The sequence below is a fragment of the Pezoporus occidentalis genome, unplaced genomic scaffold (genome assembly GCF_034315485.1).
Source record: "Pezoporus occidentalis ecotype Australia unplaced genomic scaffold, CSIRO_AGI_Poc_V1 ctg3, whole genome shotgun sequence".
In the NCBI taxonomy this organism is placed as follows: Eukaryota; Metazoa; Chordata; class Aves; order Psittaciformes; family Psittacidae; genus Pezoporus; species Pezoporus occidentalis.
In genome coordinates, this window is record NW_026914940.1 from 20,428,755 (window position 1) to 20,456,008 (window position 27,254).

Sequence of the window (27,254 nt, forward strand, 5' to 3'; positions counted from 1 at the left end):
GCGGTGTGCTTGCAGGTGTACTCGGTGTGTCTGCGGGGCCTCCTGCTCGGCAAGGCGCGGTACAGCCAGCTCCGCCGGTGGGACGCGCGGGTGAGGCCGGCCGGAGGATGGCGGGGAGAGGGGCACCCCGGAAAGCCTCGGCGGGGCAGCCTGAGGGGACCGGCGGGATCTGCGTCAGGCCGCGCCCCGTGAGGGCTGCAGGGCAGGGAGGGCTCTCCTTGCCCTCGCAGACCCAGTGTGGGATGAGGACGGCGAGTTGTTTCCGCCCAAATGCGTGTTGTTAAAGTTTCCTTCATGCTGATCTCGCAGGGAGGATATGCCTGGTCCCCTCAGTGATGGGCTGTTAGAAAGGCAGAGCTTCTGCTTGCGTGGCACTCGTGTCTGCAGGGTGAAATCCAGCAACAAATGAGAGGCAAATCTAAAGAAAGCCAAGAGATGTGACGGAAGGGTACGGTAAGCTGGCTTAGTGGGATGCACTGGCCAAGCTGTGGGCTCCAAATGCCTCCTTTCCTTGGGCTCTGGGAGAGAGGTGCAACTGCACTCCTGTAAGAGGTCTTTAACCCTGTGAACAAGTCTAAGTGTGTAGAGGTCAGTCCGTGCAAGCTGCACAGTCAAGGCAGGGTGTTTTGGACAAGGCAGGGGTTAACTGAGTGTGGGATCCTTTGGCCTGAATTGCCTAAGTGGATACCTCAGGAGTGACCCTTTCCCCAAAGGCAATTACAAAACAGCTGGATCACAGGCCTGGAGTATTCAAAGGAACAGTGGGCGTTAGGAAATAATGTGGAGTATTTCAGGGTGACCCTGCCTGTTTATTTCTGCTTTTGTTTTGTTTCTTGTTGAGTTGCCTCTGTCCCTTTCCCCTCTATCTCTGTTTCATTTTTTTTTTTAGGATGATAAAAGGGAGCATGTGATTTGAGCTTTTTCATGGAAGCAGAATGGCTGCCAGCCTTCGCTTTGCTAGCCTGATCTCTCTGGCCTTCACCAGTCCTTGGCTCCACACAAGATCTCTCCCAGCTCTTCTGTCAGTGTGGGTCGTCCTTGCTGAACAGCCTTATTTTACATTTTATTTTGACAGCCCTATTTTAGGCCCCTGTTTGATTAATACTTCTTGTGGTAGTGGCTTAAGTAGGTGCTCCTTCTCTTGGCAGCCTTCTCTCTGTGCTCTCAGTTGCAATGATAGAACCACTGTGGAGCAGTTCTTACAGCCAGCCAGGTAACTCCAGATGGAGATGGATCCATCTCTCCCAACTCTGTGTGACTGAACAAGCAGTTGAAGCTGCAAAGCTAGAAAACAGCTGAGTCAGCAGCAGGCTTGCTACGGGAAGCTGTGTTTGCTGAGGTGTGCTTTTGTGCCCCAAACTCTGCAATTCTTTTCCCTGTGGGAGCTCTCACTGTAATATTTTGCTTTGGTTAATGGAGCATTTTGGATAACATATCTGAGCTAATAAACCAGCTTATGTATTTGCATGCTTTTTCTTCAAGGCTTACGGTTTCTTGCTCAAGAGTTTAACTTCATTAACACGCTCAGCAAAATCTTCTCCTTCCCTGCATGCTGTGTTACTAACAGTTTGCCCCTTGCTGGGCTTTACAACTTGTTCGGTGATTTTTATTTTTAATTGCTTCATTCCTGCTGTTGGTAACTTCCATACTCTGTCTTGAAGCTTACAACTACACTGCTGTCCCTTAATTGCCTTCTCTATCCTTATGCGAGATGCTTGTCTGTAATCATTACATCCTGTTCTGCTTATTTTGCTTTAAATATTTTGTTAAGGTAGAGAAACGCACACATAAAGAAGTCTTAAACTCCAGGATACAGTAATTCAAGCCTCGTGATCAGTGTGTCCCACACATGCAGCATTTCTGTGATGGATAAGAATTAGGAATAAGCTTCCCCTGTGGACAGATTCCTGCACAACTGTACTTTTTAGTTTGGCTTTTTAGTTTGGCAACTGATCTCTAAACAAATATCATAATAATGAATCCATGTTCTGTTGTAGGACTGAAAGGAACAGATTATTTCTTGCATATTTTTAAAGCTTTCACTGCTGTATTTCAAGCAGGGAGTAAATAGGATGCATCCTATGAAGGATTAAGAGTGAAATGCAACACTGGTGGATCTGGATAGCTGCCTGGTCAGGTAGGTCCAGCTAAGAGAAAATGGCAGTGCTCAGGGTACCCTGGCTTGGGGCTGAGATATGTGTTTTCTGTGGGGTGGCTTTAGGTTGCAGAAAGAAACCTAAAGCCTTGAAGGGGGAAGAAGAGGGAAGGTCAGCAGCAGGTTTTGAGTAGGGGATCCATCTCTTATTGTGGCTTTCACATGGCAGGGCAGCAGGCACCTGGCACCACCAGGTATAGCATTGATGACTTGCATTTATAATGTAGATTGAGTTTGTGAAGACAAATGCTGTCCAGTTTCATTCTGCTAGAATGAAATTCCATGCTGGTTGCCGATAGTCTGGTGGATTTTCAGCACTGTACACAAATACACACTTAGTTGACAGGTAGTTTTCTTTAATTGGTGGGAGAAGTTTCTTTTCTCTGTAGCCCAAATCTTGGGGACACACAACTGTGGTTCAGGAAACTGACCAAGCAGTTGTCACTGAGATAAATTCATTTTAGTTTATTTTACTCTAAGTAGGCCAGAGTCTCAGCTTGTGCAAACAGATGATAACAGATGGTACCACTCCGTGTAGGTGAGGCATGGCCTGAACACAGAGGGAAGAGAAAGGACCTCCTTGTTGTCAGTGTAGCTCTGCCTTTCTGACTTCTGGCAGGTTTTTTTGCTGTATCTCCTCAGTTTGCCTGCCTGTGGAGCAGAGATAATATTTTTCAGTCCCTGGGGGAAGATCACATACATGAAGGACTTTGGAGATTAAAAGCCCTCTGTACTTAGGTATTACGCTTAGCTTTACACAGAACCAAAGCATGTAGTGCTACCTAACTCTTTTTGCTGCTGTATCTCTTGAGTGGCTCATGCATATCTAATAAACAAGAACTGGCAATGTGTGGCCACTGTAGGGAAAGTGGATCTGTCGGAATATGCCTTACTCCTGGTTTTAGCCAATGGGCAGGAAAATGTATTGCTAATTCTTGCAGGAGTAAACTTTGTTTTTTCTTCAAGCTTCAGCTGCTGAAGTCATGTGAAAGACAAGGGCAGCTGGGGCCAGAGGGAAAATGTCATTTTTCACAGGATTTAATGATGCTAATTGCTGAGTTGAATACTGGTGCTTAAAATTTAATTAGTAGGAATGTCTCAGCATACTACAGGAGTCTCATTTTCCTGATCAGATGCTATATTGATTTTATTTAGGTGAAGGAATAGCTAATCCTTCTCTTGAGATAATTTGCCTATGGCAGAGAATTTTTACACTTCCAAGTGACCAACCTATCTTATAACTTCTTGTGTTAGCATAAGGTAATTGTAGTTCTCCAGTCCTTACAGATGTGGTTATACATGCAGTGGTAGTGTTTATACAGAGACATCGTGCTCTTGTTAGCCAGCTAATACAGCTGGAGCAAGAATCAGGTAGTTTGTATTCCTGAAAGAGTCTCTGTTTGGTTTTTGTTTGTTTGGGGTTTTATGTGTATGTGTGGTTTGGGTTTGTTTTGTTTTGTTTTGTTTTTTCTTTGACAGTACTAGATTATCTGATAAAAGTTACTACCTCTCACAGACAAAATAATAAAAGCATCTGAGGTAGCACTAATCAAGGGCAGAACTCACCAGCTCTTAAAATGTAGTTCTGTGGATATAGATCGAAGAAATCCTGTATGGACGTATTGGGAAAAGAAGACATCTCTAACCATACCTTGTTTGTCCATGAGGTGTATAAGACCTAGCTGATAAGGTTAATACAATGCTACTTTTCTGTCTCGGAGCAGGAGATCAGAAGTGGTAAGACTGAAAATGAGAAACCTGACAAAAGAGGCTGCTCAGTTGGGCTGCTTCTGGTGGTTGCCCAGGCAAAAGCTTTGCCCTTGCTGTGGTCCCTGATGGCCCCCAGGGAGGTGCTGGGTGGGTACCCTGTGCCCTTTGTAGGTCATCGTGTCTCACTGTCAAAACAAGAGAGCATTGAAAATTCCTTGGAAACTGTGACTGTTTCTTCACTGATCTGTAGCTTTCCTTTGGCTGGCTGTGCCTGCTTTTCCTCTAAGGTTTTACCTGGCAATGACCAATTCGATGGCAGATGGGAGATGATCTCAGCTGGAGCAGTACCCTCAGAATGGTAAGCTTGGCTAGACCAACCTGATCACCTTTCATACAGAAGGCTAAAACCTTTGAGGATGTGTCTCTAATTGTGACTGCAGGGTGCTTTACCTTCTATTCTCTGTTGAGTAAGGCTGTGTCTAAAAGGCTGGGACTAGATGTTGCAGCCTTGTCCTGTCTGGTTTACTGCTTGTAGAACAGCAGCATATCTTATTTCTCTTATTTCTGAAGCAGCTGCCTTTCTGCAGCTTTCCCAAAATGTAAAGGTGCAGTTTCACACTAAACTTAATTCACTTTAGCCTTTCAGTGGCAGCCTGTGGTCTGACTTTCAACTGTTCTTCCAGATCAGTGAGCTGAGCTAACCATCTCTACTGCTTCACAGCTGCCAAAGCTGACATTGGGCTGGGTGTGAGAACTCGTGGCTGGTGGGTAAAAGAGGAAGGCAAAAAAGGCAGGCACTTGGACTGGTGGAAACGTAATATGGAACTGGGCTCTGTATCAAGTCTTCCCTTTAAGAGTTTCCAGGTTGACTTGTCATAATTATAATGAGGTTGTAGAAAAATCTCGGGCAGAATGTGTTGTCTTATAAACTAGGTTTGCAGGATCTTAGAATGCATCTCAGGAGATTCATATAAGCCAGGAAATTAACTAAATAAAAATATTCTACTACCTCAAAAGAAAAGAAGGGATGAGCTTGAAGAGGTTTTGTAGCCTCTGGCCTCAAATACTTTGGGCCAGGACTTACAAAACAAAACCTTAAGATTAGTCTTTAAAACTTGGTGATTATTTGATCTTTCTCGCTTAAGTATTCAACAGTTACTTTTGGTATTAGAGGCCCAGAATGACCATGGATTTATGTGGCCAAGCACCTTCCTGTAGTTTTGCTTTGGGAGAATAGCAACACTACATGTGTTTTGCACCTGTCAGCTTCAATGATTTAACAGCAGGCTAGTAAAGGTAGCTGTGCCAGAAACCAAAGGATAAGTAGTTTAACCAGCAGTCATATATACAACTTTTTAGACATTAGCCATCTTTTGGCTAAGTTTGGCTTCCTCCCTCCCTGTTTTCCTCTTGTTTTTCAATTACTTTGGATTCAAATATTACCAATAGTGATGTCTTCAGAGGGTTTTTTTTGAAAGCTACAGCAGGTAAGTTTTGAATTTTTCAGCCAAATAGTTTGTTATATGAAAGAGTTGAAATATCCTACCTCCTGAGTTCAAGGCTTCCTTTGCTATCTTCCTTTTCTTGTGTTCTTAGGGTATTTCTCTGTCTTGTAAAGCAGTGAGCTCCGATGACAGAGTGCTCTCTGTGAAGCCTGGGTGGCAATAATAATAGTGGTATTATTGTTTTGTCCATATATGAACTTCTTTCTCACATGGAAAGAACTGTTTGCTTTGGTTTTATATCCTGTGGTGTATCTGATGAATCTAAACCGTTCCCAGAAGAGTCTTTGTGAGAGCTCAATAGGAGGATTACACACATGCTTGGATTTTGCAGCTGTAAATGCTTTTTGGTAGTGTCAGTGCTTTGGACTGATAAGTGTATTGATGACTGCTGTGAAAATGTCATGTTCTCTTATCTTGCAACTGTAGTGATGGGCAGAATCTGGCATTGTATTTGGGCTGGTGCAACCTAGATAACTCTTGCAAATCCATTTTCATGTGCTCTATGACATGTATGATCCTTGGCAGGCTTGGATAGCTCTTGCTTGTGTCTGACTACTGCAAGGTGCTGTATTTCTCTTTTTCTCCCTTACCACCTCTCCAGCTGCTGTTGTTCTTATGAGGATGGTGGTGGTTTGGAGCAGGTGGGTGCAGTATGACTCCAACAGTATTTTCAAGGATGGGATGATGCTTACTTTTCTGGGAAGTGCTTGGCATGCTTCTGGTGCTGCTGTAACCCCACTTGTGGTGAGTTATTCTGGAGAGAGGAAATGTTTTGAAGGAGCATGTAAGAGGTTTGTGACTTGAGAGCTCTTTGCTTGCTATGTATGATTAAAGGAAGTTCAGAACCGCTTAGGAAATTAAGTATTCCTAACAAACTCTAGAAAGGTTTTGCCTATGTACTTTGTAGACAAAAAGACAGTTTATTTGCAGTCTTTTAAATTCAGACCTACTAAAATGCTCAAGACAGTGAATTAAAAGTCCCTTTCAGATTTCTTTTGTGAGGAGTAGTCTCTCTTTAGTTCTGATCCAGTGCCAGCTATAGCCCTATGGATGACTCCCAGCAATTACTGCCGAGTCTTAATTACTTTTGATGAGACTGATAACAGGTCTGCTAAAGAAAGTTAAATCCATCGGGAATGCCTGCAATTTGCCTTCAAACACTGCCAATTGCTTTAGTTTTGGCAACAATCTGGCAGGATATAACTCCTCAAAATGCATGTTTGCAGTGTTTAAAGATGTCTTTTGGCATGCCAGTAGATTTCTCTCGACACCCCATCAGAAATGATGTTGTATATTTAGGTTTCTCTGTACTATAGGCCCTTTTGGTGAAGAGGGGTGACTTGATAAGTACATGTGTAATACTTGATTTATAGGTTATGTATGTATTTGTGCTTATTAAGGCATGTGATGACTGTGCTGCCAAAAGCAATCAGTTATTTTGTAGAGTTCAAGGTAGGCACTAAATTATACCTTAAATGTTAGTGCAAGGTTAGTACATTCTCAAGACATAAAATTACCCCAAATTTCTGTTCTGTAATACAATGGAGTTTCATACATGATGTTTAGGCCTACTGCTTGGCAAAGACAGGAGTTCTCCAGCTTTTATTTGTTAACAATTTAAACTAAAAATGGTTGTGCATACGTAAATTACTGCTTCCTAATACAAATAACAGTAGTGCTTTATGTGTTCTTTCATTATGGCAAAGAACAAACTCCTAAGAGAGATCAAATAATTCTGTGAGAGACAGAAGTGCATCCACTGTCATTAGCTGTGCATGGTGCCTTTAATTGGTGTAACTGGTGGTTGAATAAGTATTCATTTTGGCTTTTGAAGAATCTCGCTCAACAGACTGGCTTTGGTGTGCATGTTCCAGTATTTATCAGTATACTGGGACTTGTGAGATGTGTTTATGGCAGAGTGATGAAACTTCTGTGACAGCATTGAAGACATGGAGTGAAGTTCATCTTTAAAGCACCTGGGTATTGCTCTTTCCTTATTCATTGTTGAAGATGTTGTAGCAGATGTTGAAGATGTTGCAGATGTGTTGTAGGATGCCAAGTGCTGCATGTTGCTTACGAGGGTTTCAGTGTTACTGCTACTTCGTGTTGAAACCAGGCATTACCCCAAACTTGCTCTTGTTTATGTTACATTGCAAGAGGGATGATTAATGAAAGATTCAAGAACAAAGCATCATTAAAGTGATGAAATAGCATGCTCCTTTTCTGTCAGTGGCATGGACCGGCTTTTATTAGGCAGTCTTGGCTACCTGAAACAAGTTAGTGCACACCTGTACAAGCAACCTGCCAGCTAATGTAGGAGAAGTGACAAAGGAACCGCAATGCAGGTGGTGATGAACAGGAAGCAGTCGGCCACTCTTCTGCCACCACAGCTATTTATTGAGCACAGATCTGTCTGAAGGTAAAACCAGCTTTTGTAATAGAAACCTTCAGTTTTAGTAGATTGAGATGGATAAGATTGCTAAGCTAGGGTTTTTTTCCTAAAAATTCTACCACTGATTTGTTTTCACCTTCACTTCTGTCTTTCATTATGAGAGAGAATAGAGCTGTTCTCTCAGGTAGCCTATTAGTGCTTGGTTTGTTTTCTTGGCTTGTCTTAAAACAGGCAGTATTTAAGCTTCTCACTGAAGAGATTTGTGTACGTCACTGACTGAAATAGAAGATACAAAAGAAAATCAAACTGAATTTGAGACCCTTTTGGTCCTTGTCCTGTGTTTTTCTTCTGAATGTGATGGCTGTGCAGAGATGAGCACTCACTGGAGCGGGAAGGCTGTGCAAGGATCATGGCTTTACTGCATCTGCCTGACAGTAGTGAATATGACTCTTTTGTATCTGCCCTCAACATCATGCTGCCCCCTGTATCATATCTAACAGGGCAAACTTTTCAAGTGGGTACAAAGCCATGCAGGTTAACCCTGCTTTCCAAGCCCCTCTTTTGGCCCAGCAACACCTATACCTCTTGCATAGGTTGTTATGGTTTGCTCCTTATAACAGGCATGCTCTGGCTGTTTCCTCAGCAACCTAGTTTCATGGGAGGAGTTGTCAGGGGACAGGAGGGCTCCTGACACATGGGGAAGCAGCTTGGCACAATGGATGCTTTGCTCAGAATGAGCATTGCTGGAATATTTCCAATGGTATGTAGTGGAGTTGAACAACTGAACCCATAACTCTCCTGCACCTCCACTCTTCCAAACCCTGCAGACTTGGCCAGTGACCACGCTTCAGTATATGCCCTGCTACCTGCAGCCCCTAAAGACAAATGGCACAGTTCTTGCAAGAAGTCATTAACAAGATGTGACTTTTGTGGCTGTGTTGTGTCTTCTTTTTCGTCAGGAGAAAGACAGTATGAGCAGTTACATGCAACCCTAACAGTCTCCTTTTAATGGAAGTCCACTATATCCTTGAATGGAATTCATGATCATGGTATGTCTCTGTATTAGGCACCCATGGAATAAGGTGGTTTATTTGGGATGTAGCTGTGAGGACAGTCAGTCATTATGCATTTATGAATAAAATTGAGACACTTATTCTTGCAGCAGCAGAGGTTTCAAGTCAGTGATGTAGCAGGCTGACCTTTTCCAGTCTCTGTTGCTGGTAAACAGCAGCTTTTAGCATGTGCAAAAGGATTCAGGTGTTGGTGAAAGGACAGATGAGAAATTTCTGAGAACTTGAACAAATAGTGTGAACCAGTGCCTGATAACAGGCAAAAAGCAGAGTTCTTATGTAGTCCTTCATCAAAGGACTCTGTAATGTGCTTTTCCTTCTGAAAAGCAATCATGAGGTCAAGGACCGAATAACATGAGAGCTGTGGTGTGTGTACTATTGAAAGTGTAGGTAAAATGCAAGCCAGAAATCTGCAGGTGTTGCCAGGAATCAAAGTCGGTCTGATCGTGGGTTGCATTTTGTTGGACAGAGACCATGTCTCTGACGATGCAGGTCCTTCTTCTCTGCCCTTGCAACACACTGGGCATTGTGCAGGCAGTGGAGGAATGCACGTTTAACAATCCTGTAACTCACAAATGTGTTTGGATGTGTATGTACACAAACAGGAGTCAGGCTGAATAGCTACAATTTAAGCACTGCTCTAAGAATGTTATTTCCTCATATCAAACCAGGTTGGGTTTCTTATTTATTAACTTCTATTTTAAAAGTACAGCTGGCCTGAAATCTGAATTTCATGTGCAAAGTTCCCATTTCTTGTGTTCTGGCTGGGGGGGGGGTTCTGGCATAGAAAACTCTGAAGAATTTTAATTCAAGGATGTCTGGTTTATTTTTCTATGTTAAGATTCAGTTCAGTGCCCTGACCTGCTGTTCTTTTCAACCATGTTGTAATAAGGGCCTCCGTTCTCACCCTTTCTCCTTTTATGGCACACGCTTCTTAGCTGAGCAACAAATCCCTTGAGAGTTTGCTGAGGGTTCAGGTTGGCATTGACTTCTGTTAAAACAAAATCACTTAAGTTTTCTAATGGAAAACTGTGAGGAAAGATGTAGTTGCCAGTGGAGAACTGTGTAATAGATATTCCTTTTGGTTCCTTTATTTGCAGTTTTTAATTCGAGGTTTTTATTTTGTTTGTTAAAAGAATTTGTTCTTTTCACCAAAACCAAAACACACAGGAAACCCCTCACCGCCTCTATGTTATTCTGTATTCCTATGTTAATGACTGAGCTCTGCTTCAAGTTTCAGGAGCCAGCAAGTGGGGAGTAGGCAGCAGTTCTGGATGTTACAGGAGATTCTACTGCAGGATAGTAGCATCATGAAGGGAAGATTCAAAGAAGCAGTGCAAGAAAGTGTCCAATTCTAGTTACATGGCACATTCCCTGAATTTCAGGAGCAGTAGTGTAAGAAATGTGGAAAGTACTGCTGAACTTGTTGGCAAAACACGGGGGCAGGGTGGTGGTGGTGGTGGTGTGGGCGTTGTGTTGGTGCCCGCTTTGAGTAGATGAGACAGTGACTCTTAACTACTTTTTCCAAAACCTAAACAGCAGCCTGCAGAGAAGATCTGAACTTCTCTGACTCGCTGCTGCAAATTCCTTTCAAGAGTGTTTTTGTGTCTGCGGTGGAAGTGATTGGGATTGCCGTGGGCATTTACTAAATGGATTATTGCTAATGCTGATAAATGCTCTTCCCTTTGTATTTCTACTAAACTTATGCTGGATTCTCACGTCTATTTGTATTTCTTCACTTAATACTGTCTTCTGCCTTACAGCCTGCACTGTTTCCTCCTTTCATTTTTCTGTAAGTAAATTTTTTTGGTCTCAACAATACTTTGCTGATAAGAGGCTAAACACAAATATTTATAACACTGAACAATGTGTGGAGCTTCTGGCATAGACAGTTCTGTCTTCTGTGCAGAAGCATGTGGTAAAGTGGGAAGAAAATCCCCAAACCCAACAGTTTAATTCTTATTTTTGAATTGCTATATCATAGCCATAGTAAGAGAAAAGTGATCAAAAGTTGGAGATAAGAAAGTAGGGAATTTGTCCCCAAGACCATGAAATGAAGCTGTACCTGTAGTTCAAGAGTCAAATAAGGTAAACAAAGCAGTTTTTTAAAAGACTGTCGAAACCACTGGATTGAGTATTAAACAGTGATATTTAATGTGACCATTGTAGATGGGGCTGAGATTTTCTTTTCTCTAACACATTCTTTCTTGTAGCTCTTCAAATTAATCTGCCTACTGTTAGGTTCCATGGTGTTCTTGGAGAACTCAAACTATTAGGAAGTGGCTTGAAAGTGCCCTTTTTCTTCCTCTCATGATTACTGAACATTGAGGTAGTCAGCAGGGTAGGATGCTGTGACAAGTGACTCCCTTGGTGTGGCAGAAGGGTAAAGTGACCTTTATGTCTTTGACTCTGGGCTGCCACAGTGGATGAGGTGGCCTATACCCAGTCTGTGAAAGCTACAGTAGCAGCAGTGAGGATCTGGCAGAAGCAGGTGCATGAAGTCTTCTATGTCCTTTCCCTATGGGAGCTTCCACATTAGCAGCCCACACTCAGAAGTGCTTCCTGAGGTGTGTGAGCCTTTGCCCTCACCTTCACCCAGTACTGCTGAGGCCTGGGTAGTAAACTTGCTATATAGTGATCTGCTTGCTCTTTGTCAAGAGTCAGTGATGAGCTACGTGTCTTTACCTCATTCTGCTGTTTGCATCCCATGTTTGTTCTGAGTTTCACATACATCTTTATTTATCGCCTGTGAAATGTTTCATACCGAAATACGTGTGCCAAAGGCATTTGTAAGAAGTGTCTGCTCCTTCCCACTTCAGGAAAGTGGTAAAGTACTCGGGTAAGCACCAGATATGATGATCCTTGATGTAAGAGAGGGGCTTTTGTATCTCCACAGAGGCAAAGTAATGCTTATATTAATTAAGAGGATTGATTAGACCTGTCTCCTGGATAAAAAGGAAATTAATTTGAGGATGAAGATTAAATCTGTGTGGATACCCAGAAGGACTTCAGACAGGGCATTCGTTAATACCTTGAAAAGAGGTTCTCTTCTTCCTTAATATGTGCAAACAGATTTGTAGGCATGCAGCTAGGTGAAATACTGGTGCCAGGAAAACCTGTGGGAAGTCTGTTTAAATAAAAAAGATTATAGTTTTGTTTTCTCTCAAGACCCTTTTTTCCCCACATATCATTCTACAAACTTTTGACAACATGTTCTTAATTTTTAAACGTTTTGGAAAAAAAGGTGTTTGCATTTGATCTTACCTTGAAGTAACTCTTAAGCCAGAATTACCAGAAAATGTGGTCTTTCAGACCCCAGAAAGTTACCAGTATGAGCTAAAAGTGATACATCCTACTATGTTTTCCAGGGCAGCCAAAGAGCGGCAGTGGAGTACCCAGCATAAATGTCAGCCTTGCCACCCTGCTCTTGTTGATGGTGGAGTCAGGAGATGCTCCTATATGCAGGCACCATGAAGACTCTGCAGCAAGATCCTGAGAGTACTTGAAACCTAAGGGCTCCCAGATCTTTTTAAGTACTCCCATACCTTCCACCAGGCTAGGTGGATACAAGAAATTAAAAATTAATGTTGCATGCAGTATGTATAATTGCAGCATTTTCCTCCACTATTTGTTGCAAGGGAAGTACCTCACCTTAATGACTTAAAATGCCAGGAAGACCATTGCTGTCCTCTGGTACAGGGCAGTTAACAGGAAGAGGAGCTGCAGTGATGAGTTTCTGTTGCCTCATCCAGAAGCATCCCCAAGGGAATTCTCAAACTAATCTCTATTCTCTTGAAAAAAGAAACTGATTTCTTATACATAGCAAGGCATGGGGCTTTCTGAGTTTGAGTTCAGGAAAATCTTTTAGAGAAATAAAATCTTGATATAAACCCAGTGGGAAATACCCCATTCCTGTGCACTGCCTCACTGTTAGAAATGCATGCTTTACTTCTAGTCTGACTGCATCTATGATCAAATGACAGGCCATGGATCTGGCTTCTGTACTTCAGTTTTCCAGATTGCAAATCACCCCTTTATTATGACATTTCTCTGAGGTCACTTACTTGACAGCTTTCTTCTCATGGCCTAAACACTTTCAGGTTTCTTCTTATACCCTCTCCATTTGTGATGGCTTTGAATCTTGAGCCCTGGCACTGCACAGTAGCAGTGTCTCTGTTAAGATACCATAGCTTCGTTATTCTCACTAGAGATTTTCCTATTTATAGGTACAGGGGTGCATTTTTTAGCTTTTGGCAAGACTGTGGCTTTGAATACTTGCACGCAGCTGCTTATCCACCTCCTCTTTTTGGAGTCTCTACTTCCTAGGACGGTGACTGCATCATTCCTACAGATGCTGAGACACTAACTTGTGCTCAGCTTAACTTCAAAGTGATTTTCCTCTAATTCTGCAGTATCTTCCCACTTGCAGTTCTGCATATGTTTGGGTGTTTACTAAACAGTAACCTGAATTATTTTACTTGCGTAAATAGGGAAATGGAGCATCAGCATCTTCAAAAGAGCTCCAGCAATATGAAAAGCAATTAAACAGTGTTTTGTTTCTACCTAACAGGATACATTTAAGATCCAAACCCAGAGAGCCTTTTTGGATGTTTCCCTTGCTGATGACAGCAATAATAGACTTGAGATCCAGACACTGGACACTGCAGAAAGAATATTAGAGGTAATGGGTTTCTAGAATTATGTTGAAACTTCCATTTCTGAGAAGTGGGGGAAAAAAAGAAGATAATTTCGGTCAGGAAGTTATAAAAGACCCTATTTGAAGACATTCAAAACAATCTGTGGTTTTTTGGGGGGGTTTATTGGGGTGGGAGGCATTGCTCATTTTGTTATGAGTGGTTTTGGTTCTTGAACTAGTCTGTAATTTGCCTCATCTTAATGTTACACACCCTCTGCTTCTATGGCATTTGGTTGTCAAATTCAGATTTCCTTCATACATGATAGAAAAGGTATACTATTTCGTATAGGGACACACTCTTAATTAACTCTTCCTTTTGGCTTGGCATAATGAAAGCGCTAAACATAGCACCATAGAATCATAGAACAGTTAGGGTTGGAAAGGACCTTAAGAAATGATGGTCTAGTCTTGACTTATGTCCTGGCTGGTGTGCTGCTGTTAGAACTTGGTGTGCAACTGATATGTTGTGTTTTTCTACATACTTCTCCTTTACTTGTTTTGTGTCACAGAATCATTTAGGTTGGAAAAGATCTAGTCCAACCGTTAACCCAGCACTGCCAAATCTACCACTAGACCATATCCCCCATGACATCTACACGTCTTTTTAAATACCTCTAGGGATGGTGACTCCACCACTTCCCTGTGGAGCCTGTTCCAATGCTTGGTAATCCTCCCCTGATGTTTGCTGTGAAACTGTGGGACTTCCTGTTGGTGCAGTTCAAGTACTGTGGCTGTGGGATGTCCGTAACAGCTGTTGTAATACATACAGTAAACACTTGCTAGCTACATTTTGAAACCAGGAGCAACCAAACGTTGTTTATACAACTGGTTGGCTTGCATCTGAAACTTTCAGATGGGACTCCCTTCATATGCCAGGAGAGGGGGAGCAGTGGTGACTCTGCATGTTTTGTGTATTTGCATGTGTGTGTGCACAAGCAAGGCTGAAGTCTCTGCCTTGGTTGCTTCAATTTCCTAGTCTTTACAGCAATAACAAAGCATACACCTGCCAGATGGGAGCTCATTTTTTATGGGAATCTGAAATTTCCTCTCATCATGCAGGAAACTGTGTGCTGTATTTCTGCTGTGCCTTTGCAGGCTGAGTTTGTGGAGGTAGTTCTCAGCTGGCCATAGGTACCAGCAAGCTGAACACGTGTTTGCTTTCCTCCATCAAGCTGGCATGGTCTGGCCATGTCAGATACACGCAGTATCTGTGCACAGTTACCATGAGTTGGATAACACAAGGTAACCCCTTGCTGGCTTTGTTCTGCCCTGGGGTTTGCATCACCTGAGGCAATGCTAGGACTGGTTCTTCCATGGGAAGGTGTCAGAGTTGGCCTTAGACCCTGCAACAGGAGACTTGTGGTGTGGGAAATGCTGAAGGCAAAAAGTGTTGGGGATTGCAGGAAGATAGGAATTTTGATTTTGGGGGAGAGCAATATAATAGATTGGAAGAAGTAAGGAGACATCTTTTAGATAAGAGGCTTGCTTAGGGACCTTAAGTAAGGAAAGGATTTGCTAATATACTTTAAAAAATAGTAATAATTTGGGCTTGATTAACTTGTTAGCTTGCAGTGGGTCCAGATAACTTCCAAGCCGGGCAGTGATGTTGTATGTTGCTTTGTCTATTGCATTTATAGACACCTAATCTTTATGTGGTGCTGTAAAGAAACAATGGCATGTTAAATACTGCAGACACCATTTCTTCCTTAAGAAGACCTTAAGGTTGAGATGATAGAACTTCTAAGCACTATTTAACTCCTGTGATTGTATATGTGCTGCTACACTGACTGTCTTTTTTGCAGTGCAGGTAGATTTTGCAATGGACATTCCCTAACATCCTGGTGCTCAGGCAGCATATACCAGCTTGTGCTTTGATCCGAGAAATAAAATAAGTCAAAATCCTACTGAATGAAAGATGTGTGTTTGACATTCCTGGGAAATGCCATCCAGTATCCTTAGCATTTTGCTACAAAGGGGACTTCTTAGCACAGAGGCAGAAAGAATGGAAGACGGTGCTGCTAATACTCACTTTTATGTCTTTTATACTTTTTGAACTTCTGTAACTCTCTTCCCATTATATTTGGTGTCTGAACTGAGTGTGAGGCAAGTGATTTTTATGCTCTGCTGCCCTCTCTGGTAACAGCCCTCATATTAACAAGTATAAGGAAAACTTCATGAATGTCTTCTTCAACTTTAACTTGGAACAGTTCTTCCCAACCTATATTGAGCTCAATGTCTACTTTTTTCCATGCACAAAAAAAAAAGCCTGCTTTTTAAACCAGCTGATACAGCTGAAGAAAACCCTTCTGAACTGTGGAGATGATTGAATTTACAATGCTACCACATAGAAGTGGTTTGGGATGGTCACCCTTTGGAAGAAGACTGAAAACCCGTATTTCCACCTTATGCTCAAAGAAAGTCCAGCTTCTTTGACCACAGCATGACTCCTCCATCAGGTTGCACAATCTGCCACATGAGCTATGGCAGGAGTATTCTTGGGGGTGGAAAGTTTTCTTACAGCTGCCACACCACTTTCCTGAGAGATCTTGGGAGATTATGGTCACTGCAGGATTTAGGAATGCTCTGATGGCACTGTGCTCTTTTAGGTTACGGCTGCTTTGACTTATGCTTTTATTTTTCAGGACCTAAACCAGAACTAGACAATTGCCCCCATCTGATTCAGCAGTTTCTGTGCTCACCTCTGCCTGATTTTTCTGTCTCCATTAACCCATTCTGCAGCTGGTCCTGCAAATAAGTTCATCTTCTGTTGGTGCTGCTTCATATCCTCTGAGAGGGCAGGGCAAGCTAAAACAAATCCAGATGTCAAGCTGGTAGAATTTTTCCTCTGTATGCAATAATGAAAGCTCAACGGACCTCAAGTCTGCTCTTGTCAGAAGCCCTCTTGCAGAATTGTAGAATCCTGCAAGTAAGACCAGTGCTTTCAATAAATAGGCAGGGGTTTTAGATATTTCCTAGAAAAACAGAGGACTCTATCAGCTCAGAAGATGCACACATCCTGTAAACATACATATTTGTAATTCTCCTGAGCAATGTTGTTAGCTCATAGCACACAGTGCTCACTGTACAACACCATGTGAGGATTTAGTAATAAAAGATTTGGAAGAACATGGCAGATGCCTTGTGGTAGAGGATACTTAAATGCATAACAGAGCAGTAAACATTTTCTGGTTTGTTACATTTTTATGTTCTTTTGAAACTTAGAAACTCCTTTTTTAAGTTTGAAACTCCTCACAAACTCAAATGCTGCAATACAGGAGTGGTTATATTTGCTTTTAAACAGGCAATTAAATGGGACATAAGGAAAAAAATATTCAATACTTTCTAACATATTCCTGCTAATGGGTAGCTAAGTTCCTCATCTTTGTTTTTAAAGGTTACATTGTTCAAGATGGGGCTATCAAGAGAATTAATGAAGTATTTTAGCTTATTTTTCTTTCAAGATCATGACAATAGAGTGCTCTCTGGTAAGTTTTACATTGTGCTTAAACCAGCCCTCCCTTAGATATTGTGTTGTCTGAAGTGACTGAACCTGGAGTCTGAACAGAGCTTGTATGAGCCTGCTCAGGCTGAAAGACCCACCCTGTCTGATAAACCCCCTCCATTCCTCTCTCCACATAGCTTGGAAAGAGTGGTAGTGGGGAACGAAGTATGGCAGTACATTGTGTGGTACAGGGGTGAGACCTTCACATACAAGTATCATGTTCCTTTTGGTTTACGCAACATGTAGCAACTTTGCCACATGGGAACTATTGGGTGTATCTTCTCGGTAGGTATTTAATCAGATGGCCATACCTACATGAAACAGTTCTTAATTTACAGATCACATGCTGAGTTTAACAATGGGACAGGAAACTCTTTTGTTATATTTCTAAACAATGTCTGTGGCTTACTTTCCTTTGTATTATGACATGTTTCCTTTCTTAACTGACAGAAATGTAAGTTTAACCACACCACGAGGGCACTGAGCAAGCTATATCTCAGGGTTGTGAGTCTCTGTGGTCAGTGTGAAGGAGCTTTTCTGTCCTCATTGGTCTGTTGATGTCCTGTTTCCCATGTGGGCAGCTGTGTGGATGAGGCTGGATCCAGACCTGGGATGGGGTAGGCTCGGGTCACATCAGGAAAGTGAACACAGTGTTTGTTTTTGACTGGAGAAAAGTTTGGCTTTGCAGCCTCTCTGTGTGGCCTTAACAAGTCATTTAGCCTTTTTTCTTCTCATTGGTATAAAGTTGTTAATGCTCTTCTGAACCTTCTCTAGATGAAAGTCCAGTAGTAAAATCAGGCTTACTCAGTGGCATAGGAACTTTACTCTTGTGTCTATTTGATATGTTGTTCCCCTGCCCCTTTCTCTCTGTCTGTGAAAGGTATCTCTGAGTATACAGAATCCCTGGCTATTACTGTGTCTCATGTATCTGGATATAACACATTTTATATACTTTTCTGTGGTTGCAGATGGAATTATTTTTTCCTTGCACTGAGATATAATCAGATACACAACATAAGATAAAAGTCTTTCAGTTAATTAAATTTCAATGCATCTTCAATATTCCTTTCAAATACATCAAGTCCAAATGTAACCCACAGTCCACTGCCAAAAAATGTTTGATGCTTATATGCTTAAAATGACATGTTTGGGTGTTCTGCTGAATTGTGGTATTAGCTTAGAAATAATTGGTTACAGGTTTGGGCCTTCAGACCTTTTTAAGAGTGAGCAGGAAAGTAGTGACTTCTGAAGAGTGACATGCTTTTCTTGCTGTACATTAGTTATACTGCTTGTCTGGTGTTCAAGAAAAACACCAGTCCTGGGAGCTTGCATCAACATCTTTTCAATGCAGAAACATCTATCCTGCTTAGCTGTGTTCTGAGAGAAGGATATTCTGTAAGACCATAGTCTAAGGGAGCAGAGATATTCTGTAAGTAATAGAGCTATGTAAGTTTACACTCGGGAAGTGAGGAAGATAACTAACCTCTCTCCATGCTTTACCCAGAATTTAATTTTGTCAAGTTTCCTGCTTCTCCAAAAGCACACTGGTAACCAGTACTAACTGATAAATGAGAGCAGTGGGGCTGTTTCACTGACTGTCTCTGGTTTTTCTTCTTTTCCCAGTGATGAAAAAAGTGGCAGAATTTGAACTTCCTTATGTGAGTTTTCAGAGCATGAAGGAGTTGTACTGTAAGCTTGGGATCAGAAAATGGTGAGCAACAAGCTTAAGAGAAACTACCAAGATGCGTGAATGGAGGAAGAAATCCCTTGAATAACTTGGCTACAAAGTCTTTAAGCCTCAGCAACTTACCTATTTTTCTCTGAGGCCAATTTGTTACTGAAATTGGCTGGCCCTGAAGGTTTTATATTTTATCACTGAAAGTGTCCTTTTCTCCAGCTAGTTATTTATTCCCTCTATTCTTTCAGAACCTAGAGAGGTACTTTGTAGCTGCTTTCCTCCTAACTTTTATACCTGCATAATGCAGTGATCACAAATTGGAATATACTTGTAAACTATATAGAAAAGAACTTTAAGTTCTGAGTTGCAAGCTGCAACTCTGGGCAGAGAGAGGTTATTTTATATCAGAAGTGTTCATTTCTATATGCTAATACAAAAGATACCTGAGGCCATAGCTTGAACATTTCTTTTGGTAAGTGGCCTGGCTTAAGCAGCAGTGCACTCTTCCCCTTTCATTTGCTCAAACCTTGGGCTCCTCCTCAGTTATGCTGGTAGAACTGTGTGGCAGACATGGTGAGCTGGAGTGGAGAGCTAGCCTGGCCTAAAAACAAGTTGCTGGCTGTAAAATTTATTTGGTTTTGCTGGCCTATTTTTGGCCCTGGTCAGTTCCCCAGTCTTGTTTGCTGTGCAGCAAACAGTTATGCTGACTGGTGGGTGAGGATAAACCCAGGGGACAGTGAATCTGGTGCCAAAGTCTTGCTTGTTCAAATAGTGCCCTGGGGGTGCAGTTAGGCAGTATAGCTGAGCCAGGCTAATGGCTCACAACTGTGACTGTGGCATGGTCTGTTCCCTACAATGAAGAAGAAGAAAAAAAGGTTTTTGCACGCTTAGTGAGTTGTATTGGCTGCATCAAATGAGTGCTAGAGCAGCAACCATGATTGGGAACAGAAGAGGAAGAACAGACCATATCTTTTGGTGATAGCAAACATCAAACCACAGAAACTTGTTTGATGCTTGTAACTTGTCTGGTTTAGATCTACTGGGCTAGAGCTTGACCTCTGCAAAACTTTCTCTGTTTCTTTATATGTGCTCTTACAAACTGCAAAACCTAGCAGCCTAATAGAAGAACTGTATGGTTCTAAGGCATGACAAAGGGACTGTATGAGGAGATACTTCTCTCATGCAGCTGCAAATCACAGAGGTAGGAAATGGCAGCTCTGGGGTGGTTTGTGTGCTGCAGGAAGTGTATTACCTGCTTAATGTAATGCAGCTGGCCTGCTGTATTCATTCTGTCATGTAGACTTATCTAAGCTGTCTTCGAGAAGACAGCTCAAGCTACTAGCTGTTGCAGCATGGCACTTGGATAACTGAGTATTTAACTTGCTTTGTTGCTGTACTGCAGCAATTCTACAGTAGCTGGTATTGCAGCTGGCTGGTGTACGGTCTTGTATGTCAGCACTGCAGCATGGCACTGGATGCTCTCAGAGTCTTACCAACTTTTATGTAGACAAACCTTGAGCTGCTTGAGAAAAGGAAGAGGGAAGTTTTAGTTCTAAACTGCAGCTGTTATGTTTGGTACCACCAAAATCAAGGTGGAGAGACTGGATCACCAGACTTCAGTTTATTTCCATTCTGCTATAGTGTATAAAGAATAAGCATAGTACACACTTCAGAGGCATAACTGGTTTTTGTTTTGTTACTCTGGTAAGTAATGGGATCTTTCCAGGTTGTGCTCCCATCATATTTCTCTGAAAAATCACAATGCCAAACTTGGAAGCATATCTACGTATTTTATTACTTTTCTTTTTTCCCGTTTGCTTGGAAAAGGTATATGGATTCTTCTCTTGACACAATGCTGATGGATTGTACAGCTTCACTGAATTTGCTATATATGCAGGTAAAGCTGAAAGGTCTTTGTAATTTTGAAAGCTATGAAAGGTGTTTGTAATTTTGAAAGCTATCTTTCCAATATTAATATTTCTTGAAATGTTTGTAAATGTTTAGCACTGCTTTGTTGTGCTTTTCTAAGTGCTGGGTGTAGCTGTGGTTGATCATATTCCTTTTCCCCTCCAAAATCATGTGCTAGAGATTCTAACTCATCTATGTTTTGTGCATGGGAAAAGTATTGAATAAAAAAAGACACATTTAGGATATTTAGGTATTTGTCTCCTCTGTTTTCAAGTGTATATGGATGTATCTGTATCTGTAATATGTAGGCACTCTGCCGTCCTGTGAGAGCATTTGATTTCTGAACTGTAGGTGTGTTGAACTGTACTAGCTTTGGAAACTGTTAATTCAGGAGGAAAGAATAGTGTGGAGTGAACTTGACCTAAAATCAAAGGCCTTGTTTAAAAAAAGCCCTCTGTGTGTGTTTCTAAATGTTTGTGCACAAAAGGAAATACGTTTTTGTTGACTTCTTTGGCTATTTTAAAAAACTCTCTTAAGGCAATCCAGGAAGTTGAGAGGAATTGGGTTAAACCAACAGAAGAGCAGATGCAGGAACTTGGATTCCTACAAAAAAAAAAGGCAAACAAAGTAAAGGTAAAATGGTATCCTAAAAATAACATAAACAGATGAAAGGGGTGGTTTTTGAAGCAATGATGTGACTTTAAAAATAGAGCATGGTTTTGTGGAGTGGTTTGAGCTAGAGAGCCAGGTCTCCCATATCCTGGTCAGATACTGAGCCACCAATAGGAAAGGAGGTTACCATCCCTGCTAGCATTTTAAAATAACCGAACAGAATTCCTTGGATCCTGAAGGTTAGCAGGAAGTTTTTGACTGTGAATGCTATTCTTTATTTGCTGAACTCGGATGCAAAGTTTTGTCATCCAGATTAGGAGATCAGATGGAAATTCAGAGTGCTGGGACTACTGTTCTCATAGTTCTTACTGGTTAGTTTTTTGTCTTCCTATCATCATATCTCATAAGCATCCAAAAGACTCAACTCATCGTATTCAATGTGTGTGTGTGTAGAAATGAAGTTTCTAAGTCTGGACCGTGAGTGCTATTCTCTGAATCAAGCACCGACATACTGTGGTGAATCTATGTCCTCCCAGGAGAAAGTGTTAGGAATCTGAAAGATTTGTCTTTATAAGTCACTAGATTTCACTTGTCTTTACAGAAAATCATTTCAGTTCTGTCTTTTTGGTGCAGTTCCTGGAGCTGATTTGAGAAATGCAATTCTATGGATGCGTACGGATTGATCCTTGCATTTGTGACTATCCAGAAGAAGGCTGTTCAGCTGACATCATTGTCGGCAATAATGAGATTCACTGCTGTATAAAACTTCCTACTAACCAGACCAAAGAGGTCAGCTTTAAAATCAACAGGTTAAGAAGCTGACAGGTTACTTTTCTTGTAAGTACTTCACCGATTCTGTGTCTGAATTCATTTTTTCTTCATGAAAACTAAGGTAGATGGGGAAGGGCAGATCTGGGGAGAAGGGGTGGTCTGTTTTAAATCCCTTTCACTTGCCCATATTTCCCTCCAAACCTGTTCTGAATCATACTCCCTTAGCAGCCTTTATAGCAGCAACCATCTAAGCTTACTCTGCTATATTTCTCCCTTCTGTGGTATTTCATGTTATACTGTACCTGCCACTTTGCTTTCCTGTTGGAGTTGTCAAGAGAGTTTTGCATGGGAGCAAAACTGCTTTAGCCACCTTTAGACTTCTAAAGACCCCATTGTCCTACCTCCTACTTGCACCCTGCCTGAGAAGTGTGCTGGTACAAATTTCAGCTGCTTTATTTATATGCTATATAAAATGAACCTAATTGATTAATTCTGATTTAAGGCTGAACACCTTGATGTTGCTTTTAGTAGTTTCTTCTGTCCATTGGAGGGTTTTGGTTTTGTTTTACAGAGTGCTACAAAGGATGGTGAAGAAGACACTCTGGAGCTTAGATTTGAGTACAATGACTCGGGCACATGGCAGTGGAGAATTTTGTACACAAAACAGGTCAGTTCCCAGTCCTTTTAGGATAGGATCAGATTAAAATGTATCTTCAGCCATAAGGCATCTTCAGAAGTGGCTGATCTATCTCTACCAGAGAGCAGCAGTGATGCTTTCAAGCAGGTTAGCCTGGTGACAGAGTTATGTGGGAGAAAGCGTTTGAGTTCCTAGTGTAAGAGGAGGAGAATTTTTGTTTTCCATTGAAGAGAAATATCTAGCAATCAGCAGCAAGCCTGGGATGAAGTGTGGACAGGAGCCATTTATATACTGGTCTCAGTAAGTATCCAAAATCATTAATTGGTCAGACCTACCTAAGGTCAAGGGCTCCCATTTTACACAAAAATCTTATTGTTCAAGTATAAATATGCCATGTTAACACAGGCTAATGGAGGGTGTGAATATATGACATTGTAAGTATATTTTATTTTACATATAAATAATTCTTAAATAAGATTTTATAGGGTGCCAGTCCTCCTACTGTTTTTTCAGGCAGCTCTTTAAAGATATCCAGGAATTCAAGTCATCCATCTGTGGTTATGCTGCCTAGCAAATAATCCAGACTCTGCGATATCAAAGACAGCACCAGTCTCAGTTTAGGTACAGAGCTTCTATATAAAGTGCATAGCCTGCTATTCAAGTAAACTGCTTTTCTTTCTTGCTTCTGAAACCAACCCAGCAGCAGAAAGGATTTTTCAAGTAAAGCCAAAATGCTTAATTTATCACACATGACTTCTTAATTCCAGGGTGATGATGTAGTTCACACAGCTATTTAGTAAGTGTTATTTTCCTTCCACACTTAGGTTTTATGAGAGCATGAGCCATAAGCAGTAAGCTTTCTAATTTCTTTGCTGCTGGAGAGAAAAAACAACCCCAAACCAACCTAATTCAGTATAAATTCTCTGTGAAATCCATTAGGGTTGTGCTTGATGCCCTGACATGTTGATTAGCAATCCTGTGTCCCATTTTGCTCAGAAGTGTGAGGAAGAGCTAAAGGCCAGAAATATGCTTCTATGTGGAAGAAAGAAGGGTTTGATGCAAGAGCCCACTGCAGAAAATGGCATGACTGGATGATTTGGAGCTTAATCAGAGATGGTTCCCCCCTTCATCACTGATGTTGTAGAATGTTTTGTCTTCAATTCATCTTTTGGTGCTTGATACCCTACCTGAGATGCTGCTTTTTGGAGAGTAAACAGTGAGGTGCAATTCAGGGTGAAATTCAGAACTTAACTTGGGCTGCAGTATCCCAACGAGTTGTACGGGCTTATCAGACAGCCTAAGGAACTAAGAACACCACCGTTCCTCTCTGAGGTGCCTTTGTTAGGTACCCAATATGTTGGATGAGTGCATACTGCTCTGTTTGTATTAGGTGTGCAAGATGTGACTCTGAGATGGTCTACAAACAGCTGCAGCCTTCTCACGTAACCACCAGGCTTTTGATTTTTGACAGTGCCGAGTGCCTGTGAACTCCAGCTTGCGTCATTTGTTGAAGTGGTCTTGATGCTTTTGATTAACCTTACTTAGTCCTTCGTTTAATTTAGCAGCCTTTAAGGTAGGAGCCACAGACAACTAGAGAGAATAACTTGCCTTACAAAGCCAGTCATAAAAATTCTTATTCTCGACTCTGAGCATTGCTGTGAGGGTTAGTCATGCTGAGGCTGGGCTTTAAGCAACTGCAGCAAATCTGGTGCACTGTGGGGATGCTAAGCACAGAGTAAAATTAACTGACTCAGGGAAGTAATAGTTCAGTATTAGGGACTGCAGTTTTCTGGTGGAGGACAAATGGAAGAGTTGAGTACATCTTTTAATAGAAGAAATCAGAATGTTCTGTGGTTTATCCTTTTATCTTCTTTAGGCCTTTTTGCTCAGTAGCTGCTTGAAGAAAATGGTATCAGAGCAGATGATAAAGGCAGCCAAAGAAAGCCAAGAAACAGTGAGCATGTGTGTTTGTTGGTGTCAGAATTTGTATTTAAAAGAAATAAGTCTGCTACTCTAACATTCTTTCAAATGTGCTGAGAGAAGTCCCATTGAGAAAAAGGATCTTACATGTTCCAACATTTCAGTAGAGAATGAATTGACTAAAAAGTACATCTTTGGTCAGTTTTACAGAAATAAACCACCTTTAACATTTAAAATACTATCATCAGAGATTTAATAATCTGTTTTGCCTTCCCTCCTTGACTTAAATTTTTGCTGTGTATGATAAAGGATATCTGTGGCATAATTTTCATATGTTCTGCACTACCCTGTTGTATCCATTTCTGGCTTCTGCATTTCCCCCCCACTTCACTTGCTTGCTCCATCTGCTGCAATGTTAGACCAATTTGAGATCTGTGACATTCACACTGAGAAACATTTTGGGTTTAAATAGAAGTGTTAATTAAATGAAATTCAGGTTTGTAGCTAAAATACTTCTGCTATCTTTTGTGTAGCCTTTAAGGATGAAAATGTTTAGATACTTGTTATTTGAAGAAATAATTTCCAGCATTAAAAATGGCTTTGTTTAACCTTGTGCTACCTAAAGATTTTGAATGTCTGCTAACTGAAAACTTCTGAAGAGAAAAAAGGGAAGGAACATGTGTGATCTTCTAGACCCATGCTGATTACAGTGAGCAATGAGGCAGTGAACAGCGTGTTATTTCATAGTTTTAAAATAGAAATGATTCAAAAGAAAAGACCAATTTTAATTTTGGAATAGATTTGACCTCTCCCAGTTTATTTGTAATGGAAGTACAGTAAACATTTAATTATGAAGATGACCATTCATTACTTTAATATTCAGCTGTTGCTAGCATTGCTTGGACTTGATTAGCTTGGACTAAAACAGAATTATGAGAAAGGTAACTATGCTAGTTCATTTCCTACACTTTCTGCTGGGTTTAACTGAATGCTGCTTTGCTCAGTGTAATTTATGACAGTAGTTGGGGGAGCATTCAATCTTATTGTAAACTTGAATTTTTCAATCTGTTTAGGAGATGAAGATGCCTGAATGCATGATAAATAGTAAGAAATCCAGCATCCAACAAAAGCAGGTTAGTGAGTGAGAAATTGTCTCCAAGATGTAAATACAGCGTGTAGTGCTTGCTAGTGCTGTTTAGCCCAACCTCTGTTTTTCTGGTTAGGGAGACTCCTAATAAATTTAATATGAACTTCTTCAGGCAGCAGAAGAAGCTAAGCTTGAACTTATGGAGAAAGAAGAGGGCAAGAAACATGCCTGAATGAAAAATTTACTTTGGCTGGGGTTTAATGACAACTTGCTTCATTTTATTGCTGTTTGAAGGTGTTTCTGAATGAGACGCTTGAGGTTAAAGAGAGTATATACAGACTGTGTATATCTACATGCAACCCCTGATGTAGTTGACGTACTTGGATTCCACACTGGGATTGTTTATGCATGTGGATTGCTCTTGATTTTCCTACGAAATCTGACTGCTGCACTGGATTGTCTATTCAAACAATAATTTATCGGCTGTTATGCTGATCTGTTATTATCACTGTACTCCTACAAAGAGGGTAGATTAAATATTAGGAAGAAGTTCTTAAGTGTAAGGATGGTGAGGCATGGGAACAGGCTGTCCAGAGAAGCTGATGATGCCCCATCCCTGGCAGTGTTCAATACCAGGTTGGATGAGGTTTGGAGCAACCTGATCCAGTGGAAGGTGTCCCAGCCTGTGGCAGAGGGGCTGGAATTAGATGATCTTTAAGGTCCCTTCCAACCCAAAGCATTCTACAATACGATTCTATGATGTGTTACCACATTTGGAACTGCCATTCAATCTGCACCACACGTAGTACACTGCAATACGCCTTAAGAGCAGAAACAACTGTTCTTTTGTCCTATTCCAGCAGGGAAAATAAAATCTGTTCTCTCAAGTATCTCTTAGAGAGATCAATCACTGCTCCTTAACAGTATCATGTCAGACTTCCTAGCTTAATTTTGTATTTGCCTATAATTACTGAAATACATATACTCTTTAACTATTGTTTCACTGCAGGTAGTTCATTCAGGTTTTATATCAAGGAAAAGATTGTTGGTTAGGCCAAATGAAGATGACTGTGTATTTGAGAAAATAGGAGAAGAGGACCTGTAATAATTTATTTTGGATATTTTCTTTCAAAATTAATTGTCTGGGAATAATAAAGCTGTAGTTGAAACTTTGGGGAAATTTTTTTTGCCCTTATAGTTCAATCTTCAGTGTAATTCCTTGCCTTTGCAGAGTCCTTTGTAGTATTTACAACTCTACTGAACCAGTTTGAAAAGGTACTTGGAGATGTCTTACATGGATACTTTTTTGGCTTTTTTCCCCCCAGACTGAAAATGTTGGAGCAGAAAGGGGAGGGCTAATTAGAAATGGTGCTATTAGAGAAAGAAAGAATATTTACCTATCAGTTATGTTTCTGTGAGTATTGGGGTTAGGGTGATGGCTGAGCAGGCTGTTGCCACCTAGACATTTATTTGGAAAATGCATTCCTAGTGAGTGGAAAAGGATTTCCTACAATCATCCCTCTTATCAGGGCCAGTGGTTCCTTTCTGGAATGTGGTGCTGATGTGATGCCCTTAGTGACCTGTTGAGTCAGTGCCTTAGAGACCTGTTGA

At 41.2% G+C, this 27,254-nt stretch overlaps 1 protein-coding gene across 1 annotated transcript; it reads left to right on the top strand.

Moving 5' to 3' along the window:
• On the top strand, positions 1–26,817 carry SNX31 (sorting nexin 31). Its single transcript, XM_062627291.1, has 11 exons — positions 1–90; positions 310–453; positions 8,722–8,844; positions 13,403–13,513; positions 16,923–17,013; positions 18,654–18,741; positions 20,536–20,605; positions 22,571–22,666; positions 24,513–24,590; positions 25,630–25,689; positions 26,653–26,817. The coding sequence occupies exons 3-11, from the start codon at positions 8,794–8,796 to the stop codon at positions 26,746–26,748; spliced, it is 741 nt and encodes a 246-aa protein (XP_062483275.1). The 5' UTR covers positions 1–90; positions 310–453; positions 8,722–8,793; the 3' UTR covers positions 26,749–26,817.
• Positions 26,818–27,254: the final 437 nt, after the last annotated feature.

Excerpts from the sequence above, each read along its gene's own strand:
- SNX31 (XM_062627291.1), top strand. The coding sequence starts at position 8,794 with ATGGAATTCATGATCATGGTATGTCTCTGTATTAGGCACCCATGGAAT. Across the intron at positions 13,514-16,922 it reads CTGCAGAAAGAATATTAGAG|GTTACATTGTTCAAGATGGG; the intron begins GTAATGGGTTTC and ends TTGTTTTTAAAG. Across the intron at positions 22,667-24,512 it reads GAATTTTGTACACAAAACAG|GCCTTTTTGCTCAGTAGCTG; the intron begins GTCAGTTCCCAG and ends TATCTTCTTTAG.